Raw genomic sequence first — 23,104 nt, 5'->3', positions numbered from 1 at the left:
TCAACCATCTTCACTTACGGCAAGTTTAGCTAGGGATTGACTACATTTCCCAGAGTGCCTTTTCCAACCCTCAGACAATTAGCTCTGGGTTGTCGCACTCGGCTGTCGACAGTGATAAGTGTCGGCAGAGTGATGGCAAAAGTGTGAGCCGCACACTTTTTTCTCACAGTAAAACATTGTTTATGGACACTGTTTTTGTCCATGGGAAAAAAACCTAGTATGCCTGCTTCACTGATCAAATGACTGGTCCTAGGAAAAAGCTCTTGTTCTTTGGCTGCGGGAAGTTTTCTTATATGCAAGCCAGATTTATCTGTAAGGAGTTGAGCAAGCAGCGTGTACACGCATAACCATTCCGGTCTTTCACATCGGCTCCAGCTGCGTTTTAAAGGAGTCATTCCCATCGTCGGTCACAGTCGGCCCATACCTTGCCCGTCCCTTCCAGCTGTCCTGTTGCTGCCGGCCGTGAAAGTGTACATGGGTACATAGGCCCTCTCCAACCTGCTCTCGCCAAGCCAAAAAAACCCTGAGCTCAAAATAGCATCCAGCCTCATTTCATGCCTCGTGAAGCTCTAAATTTGCACCAGAGGGGGATGCTGCATTTGCGATAGATACCGCCAGTGAATTAGAAAAAGAACAAAGTGTGTTTGTCTGACAAATGTCTCACTCAACCTAAAGGGACGAAATTCCCCGATAAAGGAAAGTCCTAATCTCAAGGCTCGAGAGCTCAAAGCAACTGCAACTCGAGAAAACACCTGCAAACAGGCAGAACTCAAGCAAATATGGAAATCATTTTCATCAATCTGACCCAACACATGGCAAAACTCACACCACAACTTGACTAATGTGTGTAAAAACACAAAAATATGATGAACACGTTGGGAAAAAAGCGCTATATAAATATAGTCCATTTACCATACTGCCCCTGCATGTCTGAGAGAAACCTCCACTTTCAAAGCAACTATGTGAGTCGTGATGCCTAAAACATTCACTTCAAGACGATTCATGATGAATCCACAGGCAAAGGGGCAAAGTGATCACACTCCCTTATCGAAAAAGAGTTTTATTTCATTCTCCAATTTCCCCACAAGTGATTCAAAAGCTCCCTTGCATCTGTGGGAGTTAACCTGCAGCAGCGATATCAAAATTCAATTCCTTTTTCCTGGAGAATTTCGTATTAGCGTGCGAAGAGGACGTTCAATTTATGTTTTATTAATGAGGAACGTGGGTAGGTGCCATGAGATAATATTTGATTTGACTTCCGCAGACGTAATCCCCGAGGGGACACAAATGATAGTGTCAGAGTTTCCGCAGCACTGATAGCACCGTCGCTCTGCAGCTTTATGCCAAAGTCAGAAGTCCAAGAGTCTTATATATACGTACACATGAAGCCTTTCTCTTGCAACCATTGAGCTTTTCTTTGATGTCGAAATCATCCCTCCATCCAAGGCTTGTCTCTCAAGTGGGGTACCGGGACGAGAATCAATTCCTGGCATTTTGACTAAATAAATGTATTTATCAAGCTATTCCAGTTGATATAGAGAGAGAGCGGAGAGAGAGACGCCGTGTTAGTCTGAGACCAGAATTAGACACCAGACACTGTAGCTACATGTTATGCAACTAGCTGAGGACGTACATAGCTGGTTCCGAATGCAGAGCTGTGACGTCCTGTAACAAATCAGTATGTTTCACTAATATCTACAATAACATCTCGCTTTTTGAGTTTGCGGCTAAACCACGAATGGGAAAGCGCAGTGACAGGTCTGATTTCCATGTCGTCTTTTGGCTCATGATGTTGTTTTTTTTGCAATCCCTGTGGTCTCGTATTCAGGTGATCCATTAAGTCACACATAGAAAAAGCCAAGTCTCCCTCACTCACTTTCACCCTGAGCCGCTGTAATGGCCTCCTGCTCTCTCCCCACTTTCCCTCTCCCTCTGCCTCCTCCTGTGTGAGAGAGCACACGTGTCACTTTGGGAAGCTTGGTGGAGAATGAAACAAACAGGCACAGGAGTACTCAGCCTCCCACCTCTCCTGAAATTGGCTGCTTTCAGCATCAGCCCTCCAACTCTTTAGCCATTAGCCGCTGCTTTCCCGTCACGAGTCCCGTTTAGTCAAGTCGTGTGTGTGTGTGTGCGTGTGTGTGCGTGTGTGTGTGTGCGTGCGTGCGCGCGTGTGTGTGTGTGTGTGTGTCAGAGGAGGAGGAGGGCCCGTGGGCTGCTTCTGTGCAACACATGGCATGCAATTGTGTGCAATCTGTGACTAGTGACACTTCTGTCGCCACGAAGCACAGCAGCAGCTAGGTGGGCCAGAAGGAGCTCGGAGCGCGTGTGGATTTTTGAAACATGGCATGTTTCTAATTTTGCTTTAGGCTTCATTTGTCAGAAACGAGAGCGGGCGGGACGAGCTCAGCGTTTCCCGAAAAGGCAAAATGGGACGTCAATTAGGTAAAAAAAAAAAAGAAAAAAGGGACATTTCCCCAGATGGCCACACACACGGAAAGATGTCTGATGTAACGTCGTGAAATATTTCATTTACAGTGACTTTCACAAAGGACAGATGGGAGAGACTCCACTATATATAGCCTCCCAAAGAACTACTGGAAGGAACAGCGAGGCCGGTTCCTTTGTTTTTGCCGTACACTGAAGCATTACAAGCACAGTGCGAGCATTCGTAATTTCATCTTTTATTCCCTGGTATTTGCGGATGTGTGTAGAGCCTTTTGCTCGAATACTACAATTCTTGAAGTCCGCACTGCGACTGACAGGCGTTTCTCGTTGCCCAGGTTTTGCCTTCTGTGATTGTCTGCCCCCCCCACGGCCGTATGTGTTTCACCTGGTGCAATCATTTCCACCCCTCTTGTGTATTTAGTCTGCGTGCTGCCCTGTCTCTGTGCCAGTTCGTCTTCATGCCTCGTCCAAGCGTTCCAGCAGTCTCCTACTGTAGTCTTTCCTGGTTTCCGATCTGTGCTAAAGAGCTTTTTTGACCTTACGTTTTTGCCTCATCACTTTTGGGATTTGTGTGCCTGATCCGACTGCCTTCTGACCTGCTTTTGCCATGAAGTTATACTATGACTTATATATGACTTTTAAGCCAAGCCTGGTGTGCAAGTACCACAGTTAATCACTGGACCTTAACCCCATAGATCATGAATGTCCCATCCTGAAGAGGAGACGGAGGAGAAACACCTCCCAGAACAATAAGAGCTGAAAGAGGCTGCAGTAAAAAGCTGGAAAAGACAGGTGGGTCCAAGGTTTTTCATTATTGCAAGCAAAGGGGTTAGTTAAAGTATCTGTTCCTTTCCTTTTGCTCACACATAACGGGGCATTCTGGTACATCGACATGTAAATACCAGGAGATAAAAGCTGAAATTCTGAACTCTCGTCGCATATTCATCTTTTGAACCTTCCAACTGAAGGAATTGGCCTTGCATTTATAGTAGTGCCAGATTGTTTGTTAACTTTTTCCAGGCGTATATGTTTTCTTTAAATATATAGACGTGGCATTTTTGGTGGGGGAAAAAAAACACCTCCATTTTTCTCTCATTTGATGAGAAATGTCTATTGCTTTTGGGAGACTGGACAAGCACATTAAGTTTATTAAAAACAACCCACTCGAACAGGCCCGACTTGTTATTAAGTCTGTTCCACCACAGCTTTTATAATAATGCAATTTAATGCAAAACAGCAGTAATATAGAGGATTATGAGAAGGTGGAATTGGTTTGTAACTCCTAGAAGTGGATAAGTCCATTGCAAATAAAAACCCTGTGATTTCAGATTGATATGGAGTAAGCCATTCACAGTATTGAATGTGTATAAAAAGTAATATAGAAAAGGAAATAAAGAAGAAGAAAGAAGAGGATCCATGTATATGAATGAACAAGGGTGGAAGATTTAACAACTCTTGATTTGTTGGCCCAAAGGGGACATTTCAAATGAATACATCTTTCATCAAGTTAAAACAAACATGCACCCCCTCTTCTATTTACAATACAAATAAATCCAGTCGTCCGGTCATGGTCACAACAGTCTCCCCTTTTCCATCTGACTATAGTGAAATATTCCACCTTACATGACCATCACTTCCTGCCACCGGTAGCACCGACACGTTGCGATCTGAGCAGCAGCTGCCCTGTGAAGTGAAGTCAGCGGCGTTCAGATGTAAGGTATAGATAGGCCTTATCAATTTTGAAGTAGCCACGCAGTGCTTTAATTTTGCAGTCTCTCATATGAAATTTACTAAATTTGCCATCATCTAGCAGCTAAAAGTCGTTCCGCCACGAAAATCCGCCCTGAACCTTCCCCCCCCCCCATCTGAGCAGTTCAACAGGCGAATGAACAAAGGGATTGACAGCTGCCACGCTTGAGATTTGTCCTGACACCGCCGCGGTGAGACAGAAATCCCAGATGAAGCAAGACTGTAATCTATGCATACAGCATCATCCCGCCATCGAGTCAGCAGCAGTTACGGCAAATGACGCCAATCAACTTAAGTCATGAAGAGACGGAGACATGAGAGAGGATAATAAGAGCTGCGTTGACAACTTTTTGTCCTTCAAAGAAGCAACCGCGGCGAGCAATGCTCCTACGCGTCTGACTGCAGTGAGCTCCTCTGAAGCAAACACTGGCTCCACCGGCTGCAGCAACCAAGAGCACCGGCTGAGCGTCTGAGTGAGGGGTGCATTAGATTCAGTGATGATCATGAAGAGAATGTGGGCAGCATCATGGTGACATGACCATAAATCATTATTTTCACATGGAGAAGAGCCCTCTTTTTTTTTACGCACCCCACACGCTGAACAAAGTGGAACGCCAGCCCCCTGCACTTTGCGTTCACATCAACTTCAGGTTAATGTAAATGATGAGGAGGAGGAAAGGATTGATTTCTCTTAAACAAGTTGTGCGCCACCTTAAATCCGGAGGCCACAGAATGTCTCATTGTGCCCCTGGTTGGTGAAAACGATGTGACAGGGCAAATTTCCATCATCCTGTGAACTCACTAACTCGCCTACAAATGCTTGCTCACAGGTTAACACACCACATACTCTCAAACTAAGTTATCCGACCCATCAGCGCCCACATAAAAGCAGGCTATTTAACCATGTTGGTAAATCCACAGCATTACGCTGCACCTTCAAAAAAAAAAGAAACTAAGTGATGCTTCAGAGCACTGTTTTATGACACCACTCTCATCAGCACTCTGACTCCAGTGTCTAACGTGTGGCAGTGACTGAGAGCCCTGGTGGTGCGGGCCAGCAGTTCATACCTGACCTCAGCGTGTACCACCGCAGTGAAACACAAGTTCACAGCTGTGTGCGTGTGTGTGTGTGTGTGTGTGTGTGTGAGTGTGTGACTCACTCTTGTAGCTCGCATTCCAAGGCTGGTATCCATAGTAGCCGGTGATGCGCAGGATCCGCTCCTCTATGGAGGCGCTGTTGATGTCCTCGACCGAGCGCGAGGACTTGAGCTCCTCTTTGATGGCCTCGTCCACCACCAGGTACTTGAGCTGTCTGAGCTGCGGGCTGATGTCCGAAAGCCTTCTGGGGCTCACGTCGGGCGACTTGCGCATCCCGCTGGGAAGAAGGGAACAAGAGCACAAGGGGGTTTTGGCGGCGTCACGGGACAAAGTGAGACCTCGGCTCCAGGGGGAGGCTGGGGAACTTCGCGCGTGACCCGATGCGATCGGAGTAAGAGTCGGTGCTGTGTGTGTTCCGCGGAGAGCCGGCGTCGGGGGGGGGGGGGGGGGCCGCAGGGCCTCTCTTGTGCAGCGCAGAAATCATCATCCTCCACTGGCCCTGCGTGCGTCCGCACAACAACAGCGCGAGAGACGCTGAGCCAGAGTGACGGGTGCTGCAACTGTTGTGCACTTCTCGCCGTGCAAACTCCCATTATAGGCTCATGAATGAATCGATCGCGGGTGATTTGTGGTGCTGGAAATGCAGCACTTGTGACAGCCCGGCTTCGTGTACGGCCACTGGTGCGCAAAACTGCGCGCGGAATAAATACCTTTTACCACACAGCAGGGTATTAATAATTGTTACCATGAGTCCATTAGGTGATTTAAAACGAAAAACATTTTGCATATTGATAATATAATGTGCCTGACAACTTAACAGTGATGATCTGAAAGCCTCTGAGCTGTTATGAAACTACCAACATGCGATTAACAAAACCTTTACTGATCCACTCACATAACAACCACTGTGCTGCCTCATCCTAAAAAAACAACGTGCATAAAATAATCTGACTTCAAATAATTCATATTTAGGCAAATGTGAAACAATGGGTTTCATATGTAGAATAACAGTTAGGCTCCACTTTAAAACACTTCTGCCCTATAAAGTCAGTTGACTTTATCAATGCGCCCGGGAAATCAAGTGCGCAACAGGTCTGGCCTGACTCCTGTCGCTCGCCTGCAAGGCAATTGTAAAACTTTGAACGTCTTACATCGGCATCAGAGTAGTCGGAGGTCCAAGGTAGCACATGCAGTCCCGGCGGGGCCGCGCGACGCGGTCCCACACCGTGCCCTCTCCATCCCCGTACATCCTCAAGGCCACAGGCGCAGGGCAGCTGCTGCACAACCGGAGTCCTCACCGAGTCCTGACGGAGACAAGCAGCCTCGTCCCGCTCCGACCTCACCGCCACCAAACATATGCCCTGCCACTGCACAGCACAGACTGTTTCGACGTCGGGAAGGCTGCGCGCTTCTGTGTGGATGCGAGCCGGCTCCCCGGAGGCACCGCCACAGCGCCATCTACCGGATGACACTGGATGAATCCTCATCTGCAAGACTGACAGGCAGAGAAATACACTGTTCCAGTCTGAGGGATCTGAATCACCCTGACATCTATCAGAGTGCCCCGAGCATTTTCGTATGATGTACACATCATATGTTCACCGTTTCTAAAAGTGATTCTAATTCACTCTATGGTGAAATGTGGGATACGGCCCTGACCAGACGGCATGCAGGTTTTTGGATTTCTATTGAATCTGGCCCCACAAGGAGCCCAGTGACCCCTGTATCTCCATCTGCACACGTCAGCACCTATATACACTGACTCTCTCTCCCCCGTGTCCGTTGCAGAAGTGTCAGAGAAGTGTTGTGCTCTTTCCTGCGACTTTGTGGCTCAAAAGGTCCAGTCAGGGACCAGCGGCAGACGCACTTAAAACTGTCTCTTTCCGGTCCTTTTCCATCAAACTGTCACATTCAGAGAGGACACGGTGACTGTGCCACTTATTTGTGGTACAGTATCAGATGTTCCGGGTAGCGAGGTTTTGCTTTATTTATAAGACTGTCAAGCATAAAAGTAGAAAAAAAACACATAAAATATCACAACTCTCTTGATGATAACTTTTGCTTATGTCTTGGGGGGAGAAAAAGGTCAATTGCCCCTTTTACACTTCAGGACATTTTTATCAGCCACAATACTTAAACTTTACTCTTGCTTTTTCAACATTTATTGCCTCGTTTTCCTGGTTCGTCTGTTGTTGCTCTTCACTTAATGTCTTGTCTGCATGCAAGACAAATTAATTTGGCTCCTTCATCATGCAGAATAAGCCAGAAACTGCTCAAATCCAGGCTGTTTAAGATCTTTTTCTTTGCCAGCAAAGGAATTCAAGTATCACATGCACAATCATGAAGATACCTTAAAAAGCATGAAATAAAACAGTTTCTTATGAAGGGCTGCAATTTTCTAATGAAATGCAAAGGGCATCTTCCATTTTGGCCTGTCAAAAGCGAGTGTAAGTCTCATGGGCTAGTACATTCACCAGGGCTGCTGAACTTCTCCCCAATAACTATCGCCGTAAATCTCCCTGTAATTCACGGGAGTCCCCTTTGCTCTATTATTCATGGTCTACTTTACATAAGGAGTCCATCGGCACTTCAAGATGATGGCAAGAGCAAAAGAAATACAGGTGAATAGGGGTGGACTTTTAACAGTAGAACATGTGTCTGTTTCAATACCACTGTTACAGGGATAATGTTGATTACATCCAATCAGAGCAATGCGTCCAGTAATGGGATGATTATGTTCCCTGGTGGTGATTAAATCTGCATGGAAAGTGACAGTCTTTGTCTGCCTGTGCAGCATTAACATTACACTTTGTGAGTTTTGTTGCTAAGAACAAGTGACTCATGACTGTCAGCAAATGCAGTTGTGATTCTATTGAAACTCTTTCACGGATTAGCCCCAAAACAAAACTTCTGCACTTCATGCTCCTTCTATATTTCTCTATCAAGTGTGACAAAGTAACAATCAAATTCTGTTGCATCCTTTGCTACAGCAGCACATACATGTACAACAATCAGGAGGAGTGGAGCTCTACCTTGCATGAGTGGGCACAGTGTCGGCTATAGGTCCCAAGTCTGTGGTCCACTGGCTGCATTGCGTCGGCATTCTGTGGGCTCCCGACTGCGGAGGGAGCAGCACGAGTGCACCGACTGTTTTTTGTGGACAGGTTTTGCATCGATCAGTGGCCAGCGGGGGTGGGGGCGGGGGGCGGGGGGGTTGTGGGGACGGGTTGGGCCTTCGCTTACTCAGGCAAAAAAAAAAAAGTGGAGTCCAGTCATCAATAAGCAGGGTCAACACCTCCCATTGACAGTCTTGGGGAGGAGCGGGGGATCAGGTTCGTCTCGCACAATGCACCTCTCAACTTCACAGCTCAGCCTCAGAGCCAAGTCCATCCTCTCTGTTAACACCGTCAGTAATACACACTGTTCACAGTATGGACACCTTCCCCAGCTCATGAATATCAAAGCAGAAGTGTGTGAAAGGATTGCTGATGTATTCCAGTCACCCACTGTCAACTGGCACACCGCCTTCCACTTCAGCAGACCTCTAACAGCGATTTAATTGGTGCCCTGATCTACGGGGCACTGCGCTTCCTTTCTAAATATGGATCAGGGACAAAGTGAGAGCCGCAAGGATCGTCCAAATTCTTGTTTCGCACACAAGCTGTAAAATATTGATAGCAGTAATCTTTTGTTGTATAAAGATATTTGCTAATGTTCTGCTCGTTTTCATAAAATCATTTCCTGTGGACGTTTTGTCTGGCTATAACAGCACACATCTGCATTACAACGTGAACAAATGGCTCCATTCCATCAGATGTCTCGTGTGACTCACGACAGTAAAATGCAATGCAGCCATTATTACTGTGATTTAATGACGCCTGTGCTTTTCCTGCCACATAACATGTCAAAATGTCAGTCATGGAAAAAAAAAAAGGTATCTAAAGTTTTCTCACAGCAGAATTGCTCACCTGTGAGTCACAAGTGTAACTGGCATTCACAGCAATGATAAGTCAGAATATCTGCCGAGAAGAAGGGTCTTTGAACGTCAACACATGCTGTAATTATAGAATTTTGTTTATAAGGTTTATAACTCTTGTTTGATTTCCCAACTTTGCTCTGATCAAAGCTTCCTTATTGCGGTTTTGAAAGAAGTTCATTTAGATGACAGCTTTTGGATATTTACAGCCCATTAGTGTTTACCCCTGAACATGTGATGGTCCATATCTTTCAAAGTGCATGGGTCCAGGTTACCTGTAATGTCTGTAGTCATGGCAATAAACAGAGCAGTATCCAGATTTCACTGTCCTCCATCATGACTTCAACTTTAACTCTTTTCCCTCAAAGACTTAATTCAGTGCTTAGTCAGAAACAAGAGCTTGGATGTTAGAAACCTTGAGCAGCAAATCTCCATCAATAACAATAATGATGATGATGATAATGATAATACACTTTATTTATAGAGCGATTTTCAAAATCCACATAATAAAGTGCCTTGCAGTGGCAGCGCAACTAAACAGACTAGTCATACAAATCAGCAGAGATTTTTTTTTAAAACAGACTATAGTCATAAAAATCATCAGTTTTAAAATAGAAAAGGTTGAATATTTTACGTATAATTTCTTAAAAATGTAATGCATAAAAACCAGTGCTGTGTGTGAAGGCACAACTAGTGAAATTAAAACTCAAATTAAATCCCCCTGTGTCCCTCTGGTTGCATAGCGTTTGTTTTTTTTGTACACTATATATTGTGAATCCTCTTTGTTCTCACCATCAATATTTCATGCAGCTCCCGGCCTGGAGACAGTGTGACAGACTACTGCTGATTGGCTGACGCGGAGAGAGAAGTGAAACTCTGAGCCAGTTAAAAAAAGGTCACGTTCATTTCTGCGTGTTTAAGTACTTGAGGGTTTCAAACGTTTTATTTCTCATCACTCCGGGGTCGATTAGTGACTTTTACATTTGCTTATATACCAACACATACTGTTAAGACCCGGAGAGACCCAGTTATTCCTCTGCGGTTGAAGAAGGTGATGTGCGCTGAATTGTTATTTCAGCCAGAAGGACACGTCTAACCTTTATGGAATTGGCACCCTGTGGTCCCAGGGGCATGTGTGATTTCTTCGGGGTATATTTTGTTATTCAGCAGCCATTTTTAGTCAGCTTGACACTCAGCTGGGGAGAAACCGGCCGAATCTCTGAGGATGTGAGGACCTGCTGGTGCCGTCGTGTGTCAGCGTCGTGGACCGGTTAGCTGCCCAGGCAAACGGCTCGACTGGGAAGAAAAAAAGACTGGCAACTTCCGTCTCCTTCTCTGGCCAGATTTAGCTGTCCTGATTTCCATTCTTAGATGTTCTCTTTTTAGTGTTGTTGTTTGTTTTTTTGACAGCTGAAAACCAGACAAAAATACATGACTTCAGTTCTGGAAGCATCCGAGCGTAGCCTCTCCTGGTGCTGCTATTACAACGAAAGGACCGGAAAACTTCAGAGATGCTCTCTTTTCATTGACACATTGACTGTGAGCTCTGCTCTGCACATATAGCTGTCAGATTAATCAGCGACAGAGCTGGGTTCCTTTAGTCATTCACAGCCATGTTGCTGTTTTTTGCACTGGATGTAATTTAAAACAACCCCATCATTGTGTTAGGGCTGAATAACTGACACGGCAATTACATTTGCCGGTGTTGCTCCCTCGTGTGTTTAATATGTGTTGGTCAAAGACTCGTTGTCTTTTTTATTATCATCTGATTAGTTGTCACTGCAACTTCTCAACACTTCCACGCGCTTGCTCGTCAGAATACCATTCAGATCGGACTCGCCCACGTGTCAGCTCTAGTGCTTCAGCTGTTCACCAGCCGGACTGATGATGTTTCAGTCTGTGATGCTTTTTGTCAACAGTCTGAACCCTTGGGAAAAGAACGGCGGATTATACACATTTATTTTTTCCCCGTTGCTTTTTTCACGTATTCATGTTTGTTATCCAACACCTAGAAATGTTGCTGTATGGAGCCAGCTCTGATTCCTGATGCTCTCTCCCACTGCAGAGATGGCGGTTTCACTGCAGAGCGGTCGCGCGAGAGAGAAAGCCAATGGCTGCAGCATCCCCATGGCCCCTTCCTCTTTTCTCTCCTCCCTCCTTCTGCTCCCGTCCGTACTGTCTCACCTCTTGCACGTGCAAACCAGGGCCGCGTGTACATCCTGCCGCTGTAAGTGTTTGCTGTGTGTGCATGTGTATTCATATATGACTGGCAGCATTTTAAGGCCGACAAAATTGCACTCGCCCTCAAACACAATCTCAAATGCACAAGTCATCTCTTAAAGGAAATCCACGTTATCATTTGTGAAATATAATCGACACTCTCTCGCTCACCGGCAACAATGAAACCACTGCGTTTGCAGTTAGCGGATGAGAGCAGTTACAGAGTTGGCAGTGGGGAATGGTTTGCGCTTGAGGCCTCCTGCATCCCCATAGTTCCAGTGTTTACATCAGGATATAAATAGACCCCATAGCAGCGCTATGGGGTAGAGATGCTGGTCGTTGCCTCAGTCCTGTCCTGTTTGACCCCTGAGTTCTTGGACCACTGGTGTATGAGGAGCTGATGTAAAACCCTGACTGATGAAATATCAAGCATTACACAGACGTCTCGTGGGCGCTTTTCTGCGGCGAGTGTTTTTTCTATGTACCAAAAACTGCAACACGGCACTCCTGCATTATTCGTGCCCCAGATCCGGATTCCTTCAAGAATATAGCTCCAGATTCAGCTCTCGATTCCAGCCGCACAGAGATAAAAAATCCCTCTGTTTGCAGGGTTTAGGCATCAGGCTGAATTCTTTTATCGCAGCCACTCAGGCTCAGGTAGCTCCCTGTATGAACGATGCAAGAAGATCAAATAGCAATATTAATGACAAGACGCTTCTGGTGTGTAGAGCAGGGTCTTCGGGGGATTGTCCTGTTCTGCTCCGATACACTCCTGACAGACAGCTCGCTTGCATCTACTGACAATTGCACTGTATGTACGAGCTTGTGCATGGGTACAAATTACAGAGCGAATAATGGAGATGAAATGGGGGGGGGGGGGGGGGGGGGGGGGGGGCATTAGAGGATATGATGCCCTAAAGGCCAGGTGCACTTGTAGCTGGGAATGTGGTACACCAAAGGTGGGAGATGTTTTGTTGAAGTCAGTAAATGTGATATCACTGTTCAATTTGCAGCTTTTTATTCAATAGTGTTTCCCCGCCCCCAAAAAAACACAAAAACTCAATCAAATCATATTTGTTTTTCATGAAGCTGAAGCTTGAAGCTTGTCTTGTACAGACGCAAGATGGAATATTTCGATTTTTAACTAGAAAGATGCAGTTTAATGCCGATCACTGCCCACCGTAGCATGTCCACTTCACAACTGTTACAGCTTAAATGTACCAGTAGCAGGAAAATGTAATAGGACTAAATGCAGTCACATGAATTTAAGCAGATTTCATACATTAAAGCAGCGATGGTGATCTGAGTATTGTCTGATATGTTTCAGTTGCATCAGATAGATGAACAGGCTCAATAGATATTTGGTGCTGATCCTGAATACAGGATGGATAGTGTATCAATATCAAACTGGCTGGCGCTCTTCAACTTTTACGTCCAGTTCCTCTTCGCCCACGGATAATTGTTGTTCTCGCGAATGTGCGCCCAATAAGTGCGTTTGCCAGGAGGTGCCGCTTTCAATTCCTCTTATTTCAGGCAGTTTCACTTGACATCGTGGATGAGGGCTCAGTGGCTCTGCAGTGAAGAGATGCCTGCCTGTCAGAGGTAATTACACTTCTGTTCAGTGAGACATACAGCTGCTGAATAAAAACAAAAGTATTGCATTATTTTTTCCTTTTGAATTTGTTGGACGAGGGGCCAGCACACATACCCAATTTAATGTGCTCGCCTTGGAGAGACGTACACCTCCTATAGCCATAAAACAGACCGTTACATATTGCTGTTTCCTTGCAAGATTTGAGATCTTTGTGTCATGTTCTTTGCATGTTGCCATTGTTAATCAATCAGTGTTGTTCAACAGCTAACGCTGTCCTCTCATTTGTCAAGTGCCACATATAATGAGTCTGATTTGCAAGTCGTCGCTATTTATGCCCAGATAAGGAAGCATGTTCTGTTCATCACCCTCGTGGACATTGGTGAGCCTCTTGTTCGCCTCCAACTTCAATTACTGCTCCTCTGTGATGGAGACAAAGATGTGCTAAACATCCCGCTCCACGTCATATGCAAGGAATAGATGAATGACTAAAATTGTGTGCTCAAGTACCAACAATTTAATTTTTTTTCTTTCTTATTCTGTCTTTTTTCTAAGCTTCACAAGACCCTGGAGATAATCACATGCATTGCCACGTGTTGTTCTTCTTCTTTCCAGTTCACTCAAGTGGTTCTGTGTGTACAAAGACACATGGCAACTGAAGTTCACTCTTATGGTAAATATGTTATATAATCACACGTGTGGCTGCAGGCACACAACTGAAACTGCTACCAGAGCACATTTCCTCCTGCCAAACCAGCTAATATCTATGCTTTTTGACACTTAGCTTCTACACTATATGGAGCTGGATATTATAGTAATTTGGGGGAAAAAAAAACAATTAGTCACATTAAGTTATAACAAAGCAACACTTTATTGAAGACACACTGATATTTTACAGTTCATGAAGTCACTTTTTATGCTGAAATGGATTTTACAAAAAACCTTTGTGCTCCCTGGCAAACCTGTACAATATCGGTACAGCAGCACGAAAATACTCAACTGTGCCCACATATCTACAGTATGCACCGCAACGACTGGAGAGATATGTACTCAAACCTGCTCCTAAATCAACCAAACGTATCAATTTTGTCTGCATAAATAATGAATGTCAGTGTGCTCACATCAGTTATCCTTGACACAATGTTTACTCTCTAGACAGAACTAGAAAGACGTTACCCGGCAGCTCTCAGCCTCGGGACAGGCTGTATGGTGACGAACACAGGAACGCTGAGGGGACAAAGCCTTGACATTGATCTATTTAACGGATCTACGAAAACAGTAAGAGAAACCCCGACACGTTTTTCTCCGCAGACAGTATGCAGAGTGTCACAGTTTGCATGAAGGCCCAGACTGGTGGAAAAATAAAATCAACAACAATACCACTCATCTATAAAACACAGTATTTAAGACGAGGGAGTAACTCAGGTGCTGAATTCGCAAGTCGTCGTGACACTTGTCACTACTAAGCTCACAGAGCCAGCGGAGCAGCAAGAGGTAATGCTGCACTCTGGTCAGGCCTCGAATCTCACTATAGCAAACAGGGTTTTTAAAAAAAAACATTACATTCAAGACTTTATCAAACACTGCAACTGTGTGTGGATGTAGCGATGCAGCAGAGACAGATGAGGTCAAAAATTCAGCAGCAAACGGAGACTGACACGTTGATAAGACCGATTCTTTTTTTGTACACTTCGGATGGTAAGAGCATGTAATCGATACTTTTCGCCTCCTGCTAGAAACACATTTTCAAAAACACACATAAGGAGTTGAATGTCAGTGTCTTGCAAACATGCAAGTGGAGATCCACTGGTTTTAATTCAAACTCTGGAAAGTCGTCGTTGTCGTCGGGTGATGAGATTTAAACTGACGTGGTAGATAATTAGAACTGGGATGTTGAATTTATATTTTCAAGTTTCCCTAATGCGCCGATTTAAGTACAGAATTACCTTCACGGATCGCTGACAACATTTTGTAAATGTTCCTCGTGCCATATCTAAAAATATACATTTTGACATTCAAATGATGTCAATACAGTAAAATAGATTCTCTTCAATGTCTTGCTCTCAATTGTCAAGCCTTAATCGTCTTTTTCAATTAAAAAAAATTTCCTGTTTACAGATGAAATCTTTGGAACAACCTCCTTTTCCTTTCATAGAAATCCCCCAAACTTTTTTTTTGTACCACTGCCTGGTTCCAGTACATGTGCAAACTGAGCTCTTTCTATTGACTGAAAAATGCAATGGGCCAGCCAGCGCCCTGTGGTTCCCTTTTTAAACTGGGCTAACCTCCTTTCCCTTTTCTTTTTTTTTCACACAGTCCAGCACACATTAAGCCTTTCACACAAAAATCAATAAATTATAGTGCTTATCACCCCGCTTCCAAATAGCACTGCAACATGCTGAGAAAATACACACATCTTGGGTTGGATATCTCCCCTTGCAATGAAATGTGACAATGCGGAGCTCAACCAGAAGAAGTAACAGCCCGGTGAAGATGAGCCCAAAAATAACAAATATAATAATAACAAAACATAGAGAGCAAAACTACACAGATGTAAACTATGCAGATGCTTCGTTCAGGGTCGACAGCGACCTCGTCTTCAGTCCACCATGTGACACACAGTGTGCAATGGAAAAACAGGCCCCTGACCCCCCAAAAAACTCTTCGAAAAAAAACAATTGAAGCCAATGGAAAATATCACAATCGGGCGTTTCAGAGCTTCCCCCTCTGTTTGCAACAAAAGTAATGTTAAAAATTGTAAAATGAGATTGAATTACTCAATTTGCTTTATGCCGTGGCTACACTCTGGCTCATCTTCAGGTGTGTTCATTCAAGATGACATTATACTTCACATCCTTCACCTGGTTATGTACAGTCAGCGTACCTGTTCAGCATCTCTTCATAAGATACAAACATATTTATGTACTATTTTGTGACAGACTACAGATAGGTGTCCTACATTTCATCTAGATTTAAGAGACCAATTACTTTTCCTAAATGTGCAATAAATAAGAGTTCATGGCGGAGCTAAGCTCCTGCGAGTCATTAATACAGCAGCAGGCTTTTCGTTTTATCACTGACTTTGACTTCACAGTAACTGGTAAATCTTAATTTCAACCCTAATTAATGTGCATAAATTTAATATCTGCCGCATAGCACTATATTGCCAGTATTGTGGCTCTGTAAAGGAGATTGTTTGTTTGATCTGAATAGTCTGAGCTAGTTTTCACTACTAAAATGTGCAGGGCTGAGCATTGCAGAACGTCTGTGATCTACTCATTCTACCGATGTATAGTCTAGCGAGCATTACCCCCCCCCGATGTTTATAATCTAATCCTTCAGCAGACGCGGAACCCTGCTGTTTGTTTTACTGAATCATGGGGTCGTCGATGGGAGTGACGAGGGTTGAGACACTGACAAACGGATGGGTTTTGTCTTCGTGGTGGGCTAAGGCTCTGTTGGACACCGTGGTGAAGGACAGGTGGTCATGCTCCAAGATGATGAGGCGGTCCTGCGGCTTGTCCTTCTTCAGGTAGAACATCTTCCTCAGCTGCTTCAGCTGCTGCAGCTCGCAGAAGGTCTCCAGCACCACCAGCATGACGATCAGACCCAGGATCAGGTAGACTGACGGGAGAAACACACATTAACTACTTTGACAAGAAATCACTTTGACATCCCTCTAGATTCATGGTATGTGGAAGAGCTTAACTGAATTGTTATGGTACTTTTTTACTGTCACGAATTGTCTGTAGGCCAAGGAATGCATTTCTTCACTGTTGTCCCAAATCTGTTGTTTATACGCGCTGACACAAGAGGGCAGTGGCGAGCTAGCCATACTATCACGAACAGTGTGTGTGTGTGTGTGTGTGTGTGTGTGTGTGTGTGTGTGTGCGTGCGTGCGTGCGTGCGTGTGTGTGTGTGTGTGTGTGCGTGCGTGCGTGTGTTGAACAGTCAGACAGAGAAACAGTTTTTGCACAGTGCTGAAGCCATAATGCAGCTACTCTAATAGCACGGTTACCGTCTATACTAATAGTAGGGGGTTTTACAGCACTATCAAGGAAATGATTTCATGTGAAACCCCCTTTCTTTCTAAGAATAATACAGTCCGCGGAAGTGACATGTTTTCAATGTGTATTTGCATTCAACAGTTTTTCATCTGGAAATCAGAAAGCAGAAGTTCTACTGCGTGTATACAGAATGGGGCTACACCCAGATGAAAATCTAAAAATGACTGCTTAACACAAAAATCAACACTTCAGCCAACCACAAACTGTGCGACTCTTCGGTTTCAATGCTCCAAACGTGATTACAGACAGAAGTGATGCCTCTTCACTTAGAGAGTTTCCACTGAGAACATTGTACAAGTGTGTCTGTCCTGGAGACGTTTGCACAAACAAACACATTCTGTCACGGCTGTCTCTGCTGCTACGGCCTGACACATTGTACAAATTGTACAGATTCACAACATCCAAAGTGTAGAAACAAATTACCATAAATTGCAAGTGAACCCTTATAATGCGTTTTCCACATTTAGAATAGTAATATTGATCAGTTTGAGGGTGCGGTGGTTCATTTCTCCTTATTTTTTGTTTTGCAGTAGCAGCTTATTTGAAAACCAGAGGAAAATCGGATCTGTAGCAATGATTCTTATATCTTTCAGGGCATGATTTATAAATCTATAAGAAATCATCTCTCTTTACGTCTCTAACACCATATTTTGGTGGTTTTACGTGGATTATAAATTTAAGTGCAACAGCTGGTTCAAAGCTACAACTACTAACATGTATATAATTATGGGTTAAGCTTAATCGTTTCCATCAGTGTGTTTTTTTTAACACAAGCACTCAACAGGGCAAAAGACACCCTGCTGCATATGTCACTACTAGGTGGCTCAACGTTCACTATCATTGAACCCGCAACATGTAATATTCTCATGCCAGCAAATCATTACAACATAAACTCTGAGAAACATATTAGATAGCGTGGCCCAAATACATATAGGATTTATAGGGTTTCATTGTTGGTTTGCTTTATGGCTCAATAAGGAAGAAAGTGCTGTTCCTCCAGTGTAAACAAATGAAGCAGTTGTATCCTCTTTCAAACGGGAAGCAACAGAGTCTATGAGAAATATGGCACTGATTTGAAAACACAGGCACTATTATTGTGAGCCCGTCATTTCACTGTAATATCTTCTGTGCTTCCGTAATCAGTAATGATGTGTGGTTTAGTAACATAGAAAACACCTCAATAAGGATGAAAGTGACGGTTATGGGGATTTAATGATAGACCTTACAGCTATCACCATCTTGCAGTGGAAATACAGTGGCGCCGAACACAAACAACCATCAGCACTTACCAGTGATGCCCATTTTGTAGAGCTCCCTGAACCTCTGATTAGTGGCCTCCCCGGGTACGTAGTCCCCCAGGCCAATGGTGCTCAGCGAGATGAAGCAGAAGTAGAAGGACTCCAGGAAGTTCCAGTTCTCCTCAAGCGCCGAGAAGATAGCGGCCGGGATGAGGAAGAAGCACGAGACGGCCAACGTGGCGAGCAGGGTGGCGTGAACGATGGCCACCAGCGGCTTGGACAGGCCCCAGCGCGTGTGGAAGTACGTGACGGGCCTCCGCGTGCTGAACACCATGATCCTTTGCACCACGGCCGTGAGGAAGAGGAGGGTGAAGGGGATGCCAATCACCGAGTAGATAATGCAGAAGGCCTTCCCGCCATCGGACAGAGGTGCCGTGTGACCATATCCTGTAGGAAGACATACAGCACTTTTAATTCATTTTGAGCAATTTACAATGTGCTGTTTACAGTTCTGATTCATTTATTTACTGACTGGATACTTTTGTTGTCGTAAGTGGCAGCGAGTCAGAGTAAAGGGCAAAGTACAATATACAATGAAATACATTATACCATTACTACTTCTACTACTACTAATAATAATAATATAATATTAATAATATTATATTTTGTGTGCAAATCTCAACTCAGGATCATCACAATTTTTACACTCCATTATAAGAAAAATGGGGAAAATGTCCTTAAAATACAAAGCAGCACAGCAAACAACAAACTCTTATTGAAACACTGTTATTGTTTTTTAGCATGTGAATCACACATCATCTCCTCCAACAGGTTTTGATATTCAGTCTGTTTCGGACTTATCTAAGCTTCACCAATGCAGGTGATGTTTGCTGAGTATACTTGCTCTTTGAAAAGCAAATGGCCTGAAGCAAGAAAGAGGAACAGACAGAGTCCTCCACTAAACAGAATGACAAACGAGAAAAACGGGTCGACTGCAGCCAGGTGGAGGAGAATCACTGAGAAAGGCCTTGACCTAATGGCCTCCTTTTAGAAGCCTTTCATGTTCTCATGAGGTGAACCTCACAAGAGTGGTAAAAATACTGTGGCTCACTCACAAAAGTGTGCAAATGAAAAAACGTATGTGGGTATGTGTATCCCAAACAACTTGCTGTTGGCTTGAAACACAATGCAGCTACATCTGTGATTAAAAATAAAATGATGTGTGACTGCACTCAGGTAATCCCATCGTGGTGTCTGGTAATATAATTTCTAACTGCTCTGTCTGTCGTAACAAATGTATTATTAAATCCAACGATAATGGTTTGCAGGGGGGTGGGGGGGTGAGGATCAAAAGAGGTGCCACTGACATTGATAAAAGAAAAAAAAAGAGACAACTCAACTATTATAAAGAAAGCTCCATCCGATGTGGATGTCTGTCGAGCTTCTGTTAAACCATCATCAACAGAATCTTGTTGAGGCTTAAACAAGAGACAAGGAGATTTACGCAGATCGCTGCAGGGTGTGTGTGTGTGTGTGTGTGTGTGTGCCTCATATGTTGAAACCTCACAGATAAGTGCTGCCTTGTGTAAAGTTCCATACGTATACTGACGAGTATCTGCAACCCACGTTCTGTTGCAATGTGAGATAACAGCAAAATGACTTGATGCACACACAGAAAAAACCCCGGTCTAAATACCTACAGATGTAAACTAAAAATGAATTAGTGATTTGCTGGTGGAGATTAATGTCCGTGTGTCCCTCACACTGTCTGGAGATCAGATACATACATTGCATGATGACTGATCCTCTGCAGAAATGACGTGTGTGCAAAGCACTCATGTGTTCAATGTGTGAGCATGAATGTAAGTTAGTACAAAATAATGGTTTTAACTTCTGTACTCAGGTAAGACAAAGGGTAAATGCTCCTTACATAAAGAAATATAACTTTTTTTCTAACATTGAACATGAAAAAAAAAGCTATAGAGTACAAACATAAATGTATCTTAGCCAATATGTGTGCAGGCAAACATACACATACATAAACCCACACACAAAATAAAGAACTGTCCAATAACTTGATCGACAGACTCTTGATAAGTGACATTAACATATACTCCGTAATAAGCATAAGCCCCCAACGTATAGTTATATGGTCTGAATGAAATCTTGGGATGGTCACAACAACGTGGTTTAATGACTTTAGCCTGAACGCGTCACATGTTGTGTGTTTTTGTTGTTTCCACTGACTGCTGGTGATGCTCGGTGGGCCACGGCCTGGTGGTGCCTCGTGCTCGCATCCGAGACTAATGCAGGATGTAATATGAATTGTAATGCTGCATATCTGCACCTGCAGCATCACCCCAACACACACACACACACACACACACACACACACGCGCCCGCGCGTTGCCGTGGGCCCAGACTCACCTGTGGTGGACAACACGGTGCTGGCGAAGAACAGCGCCGAGGTGAAGTCCCAGTTCCAGTTGGCCGACGCGTTGTTGAGGATGGACACCCCGTAGTTGCTGGCGTCCAGCGCCTTCTTCAGGAAGCGCTCCAGGCGCTCCTCGGAGAGACACTCGTTCTCCTGGAGGAACTGCCTCTTGAGGGCCCGCAGCTCCTGGCGCAGCACGTCCTCGTACGGCAGCTCCACCGAGGAGAAGACCACGGCGCCGAACACCAGATACAGGAGGTAGCCGGCGACGAGCGACGCGAAGTACCACGTCGATTTGTGACTCTGGATGAGGCGCACGCAGGAATTGCCGGCGAGAGACTGAAGCATGTTTGGTGCGTCGCGCCCCCACCTCCCCAACGTCAAGTAACGATCGTGATGATGGGCTGACGTTATCGATCTGGCCGCCCCGCGTGTTATAACGCCGTTATATCCCGCAGCGGAGGGTGTTTTCACGGACAAAGCTCAACGGTAGACGCTCTTCCTCCCCCCCCCCCCCCCCAACCTGCGGTGGCTCTTGAGGCTTTCACGTGCAGTCGGAAATGGCAAATATGTTGTGATGAGAACAACCGTGTTTTTGACAACAACAACAACACAAATCTCATTTGGCACTCGAGGTTGTGGTTATTTGAAGACACAGTGGACGGAGAATACTGACTTAGTGATGTGAAGTCGTCTTCACACAAAAATAATGTCATTAACAAATTAGTTCAAAGAAGCTCGACGCTCTTTGCACTTGCCTTTTGGTCGGTATCATAGGCTACAAAAATCGGTTTAATTTATAAACTGTTATAAACAATTTACATGTTGGAAGTTGTTTCCGAAAAAACAAAAACAAAGTTTAAGGCTCCTGAGTCGGCAGTATCTATCTTTGTATTTCTCCGAGCTTCATATGACACCTGAAGGCAGCAAGTGATGTGGTGACGACGAAGGCCATATGACGTAAGAGGCCCTTCCTCTCCTCCCAGGTGATCCGTCGAGATGTCTTTCACTTTCAACCGGTTTCGGCGATTGTCAACTTTTTTCTCCGCCTTTTGTTTTTTGTCATACATAATGAGGCGATTGGGAGGATTTCTCAACGCCCTGATACGTAGGAGACGTTTGGGTCATGGAGGTTTGGCTTCAGGGAGAACTGGTCCGTCAAGGCAACAGATGCAATACGCCTTGATACAAACTGTGCGTCATAGACGGAGTAGGTTACTTGATTAATAAAGAAAATTATAAAAACTATACAAGCAGTTTTATAATTTATTTTGCATTTAAAATGGAACAAAGGTCAGGAATAAGTCATTGTTCTGACCTCATTGTCCTTCCCAATCCCAAAGAAGTAATACTCATTTGTTATAACACATTATAACGTAGTCAAGCTAAGACTAATGAAAAGCACCATGCAGAGGGGAATGCATACCCAGTGTGCACTTTGTCTATACGTTTCATAACGATACAAAAAATGTACACAATATAAAACCTCAATGACTTATGTTTTGCTCTGTTGCTTCATTGTATAGCTGTGTGCAGTGCTCTATGTTCTGTTGTCACTTTTTCTCTCTTGCTGTTCACGCGCACACAGATGAAAACAATACCATGCTCCCATTAAATGTATTGTTCGTAATTTTGTGTGAACTATTTAAGTATATCATAGCATCACTACCAAAAATATATATACGCAAATACAAAGCATACACATTCCTGCATACACGCCACAATGTAAAAAAAACGTATGTAACGTAGCTTTGGCAAGGTCTAATAACCATGTGATCCACATCTCCCAGGATACAAGACCACCAGGGGCCCCCAGAACGCCATGATAAAAAAAGCACAACATCAAGTGAACTTTTATCAGAGATGAGATAGGTCTGCTTTATTACTGAATCTTTAGCCTCCCGTCTCCTTCTGGGAAAAAAACATTTTGACCATTATTTTGACTGGTATTGTGTGTTCCTAAATTATGTTTAGATTAATCTGAGCTCATGTTACAATACAGAAGTGCAGCAAACAATTCACAAAGGTTTACAAAACGTGGGATTCATAGCGGCCCTCCTGAAGATGAATGTGGGAATGGGCTGCTAGTTGTGTTCACACTATATCATGGTACAAACAAGGTGCTGCTGAACAATTGATGGCCCCTGCCCTCATGTCCCATTGGGCCCCAGCAACTGTAGTGCTGACACAACAGACACTGATGGTGCAGGGCGATTTTCATGATGAATCAATCAAGTGGGGGCATATGATAACTGATCCACTGTGACTGAACTGTAAAAAAGAAAA

General features: G+C 44.3%; 2 protein-coding genes across 2 annotated transcripts in view; both read right to left on the bottom strand.

Moving 5' to 3' along the window:
• slc35f3b (solute carrier family 35 member F3b) overlaps positions 1-6,688 on the bottom strand; it is a 44,873-nt gene extending 38,185 nt beyond the window's left edge. Inside the window, exons 1-2 of the mRNA XM_047335320.1 lie at positions 6,444-6,688; positions 5,355-5,569 (exon numbers count right to left, since the gene is read on the bottom strand). Coding sequence (XP_047191276.1) covers positions 5,355-5,569; positions 6,444-6,541 — 313 coding nt within the window. The 5' untranslated portion in view covers positions 6,542-6,688. The remainder of the gene's footprint in view (positions 1-5,354; positions 5,570-6,443) is intronic.
• Positions 6,689-13,926: 7,238 nt separating this feature from the next.
• Positions 13,927-21,325, bottom strand: kcnk1b (potassium channel, subfamily K, member 1b). The gene is made up of 3 exons (XM_035605815.2): positions 20,812-21,325; positions 18,436-18,831; positions 13,927-16,703 (listed from the first exon to the last, which is right to left on the bottom strand). The coding sequence occupies exons 1-3, from the start codon at positions 21,164-21,166 to the stop codon at positions 16,447-16,449; spliced, it is 1,008 nt and encodes a 335-aa protein (XP_035461708.2). The 5' UTR covers positions 21,167-21,325; the 3' UTR covers positions 13,927-16,446.
• Between the last annotated feature and the right edge of the window lie 1,779 nt (positions 21,326-23,104).

The sequence above is a fragment of the Scophthalmus maximus genome, chromosome 10 (genome assembly GCF_022379125.1).
Source record: "Scophthalmus maximus strain ysfricsl-2021 chromosome 10, ASM2237912v1, whole genome shotgun sequence".
In the NCBI taxonomy this organism is placed as follows: Eukaryota; Metazoa; Chordata; class Actinopteri; order Pleuronectiformes; family Scophthalmidae; genus Scophthalmus; species Scophthalmus maximus.
This window is presented reverse-complemented; position numbering and strand designations above follow the sequence as displayed.

Bases quoted from the DNA above. Each gene is read 5' to 3' on its own strand.
- kcnk1b (XM_035605815.2), bottom strand. From the start codon at position 21,166: ATGCTTCAGTCTCTCGCCGGCAATTCCTGCGTGCGCCTCATCCAGAGT. The intron at 18,832-20,811 runs GTGAGTCTGGGC...GTCTTCCTACAG, and splicing joins CACCGTGTTGTCCACCACAG to GATATGGTCACACGGCACCT. The intron at 16,704-18,435 runs GTAAGTGCTGAT...TTCTCCCGTCAG, and splicing joins CTACAAAATGGGCATCACTG to TCTACCTGATCCTGGGTCTG.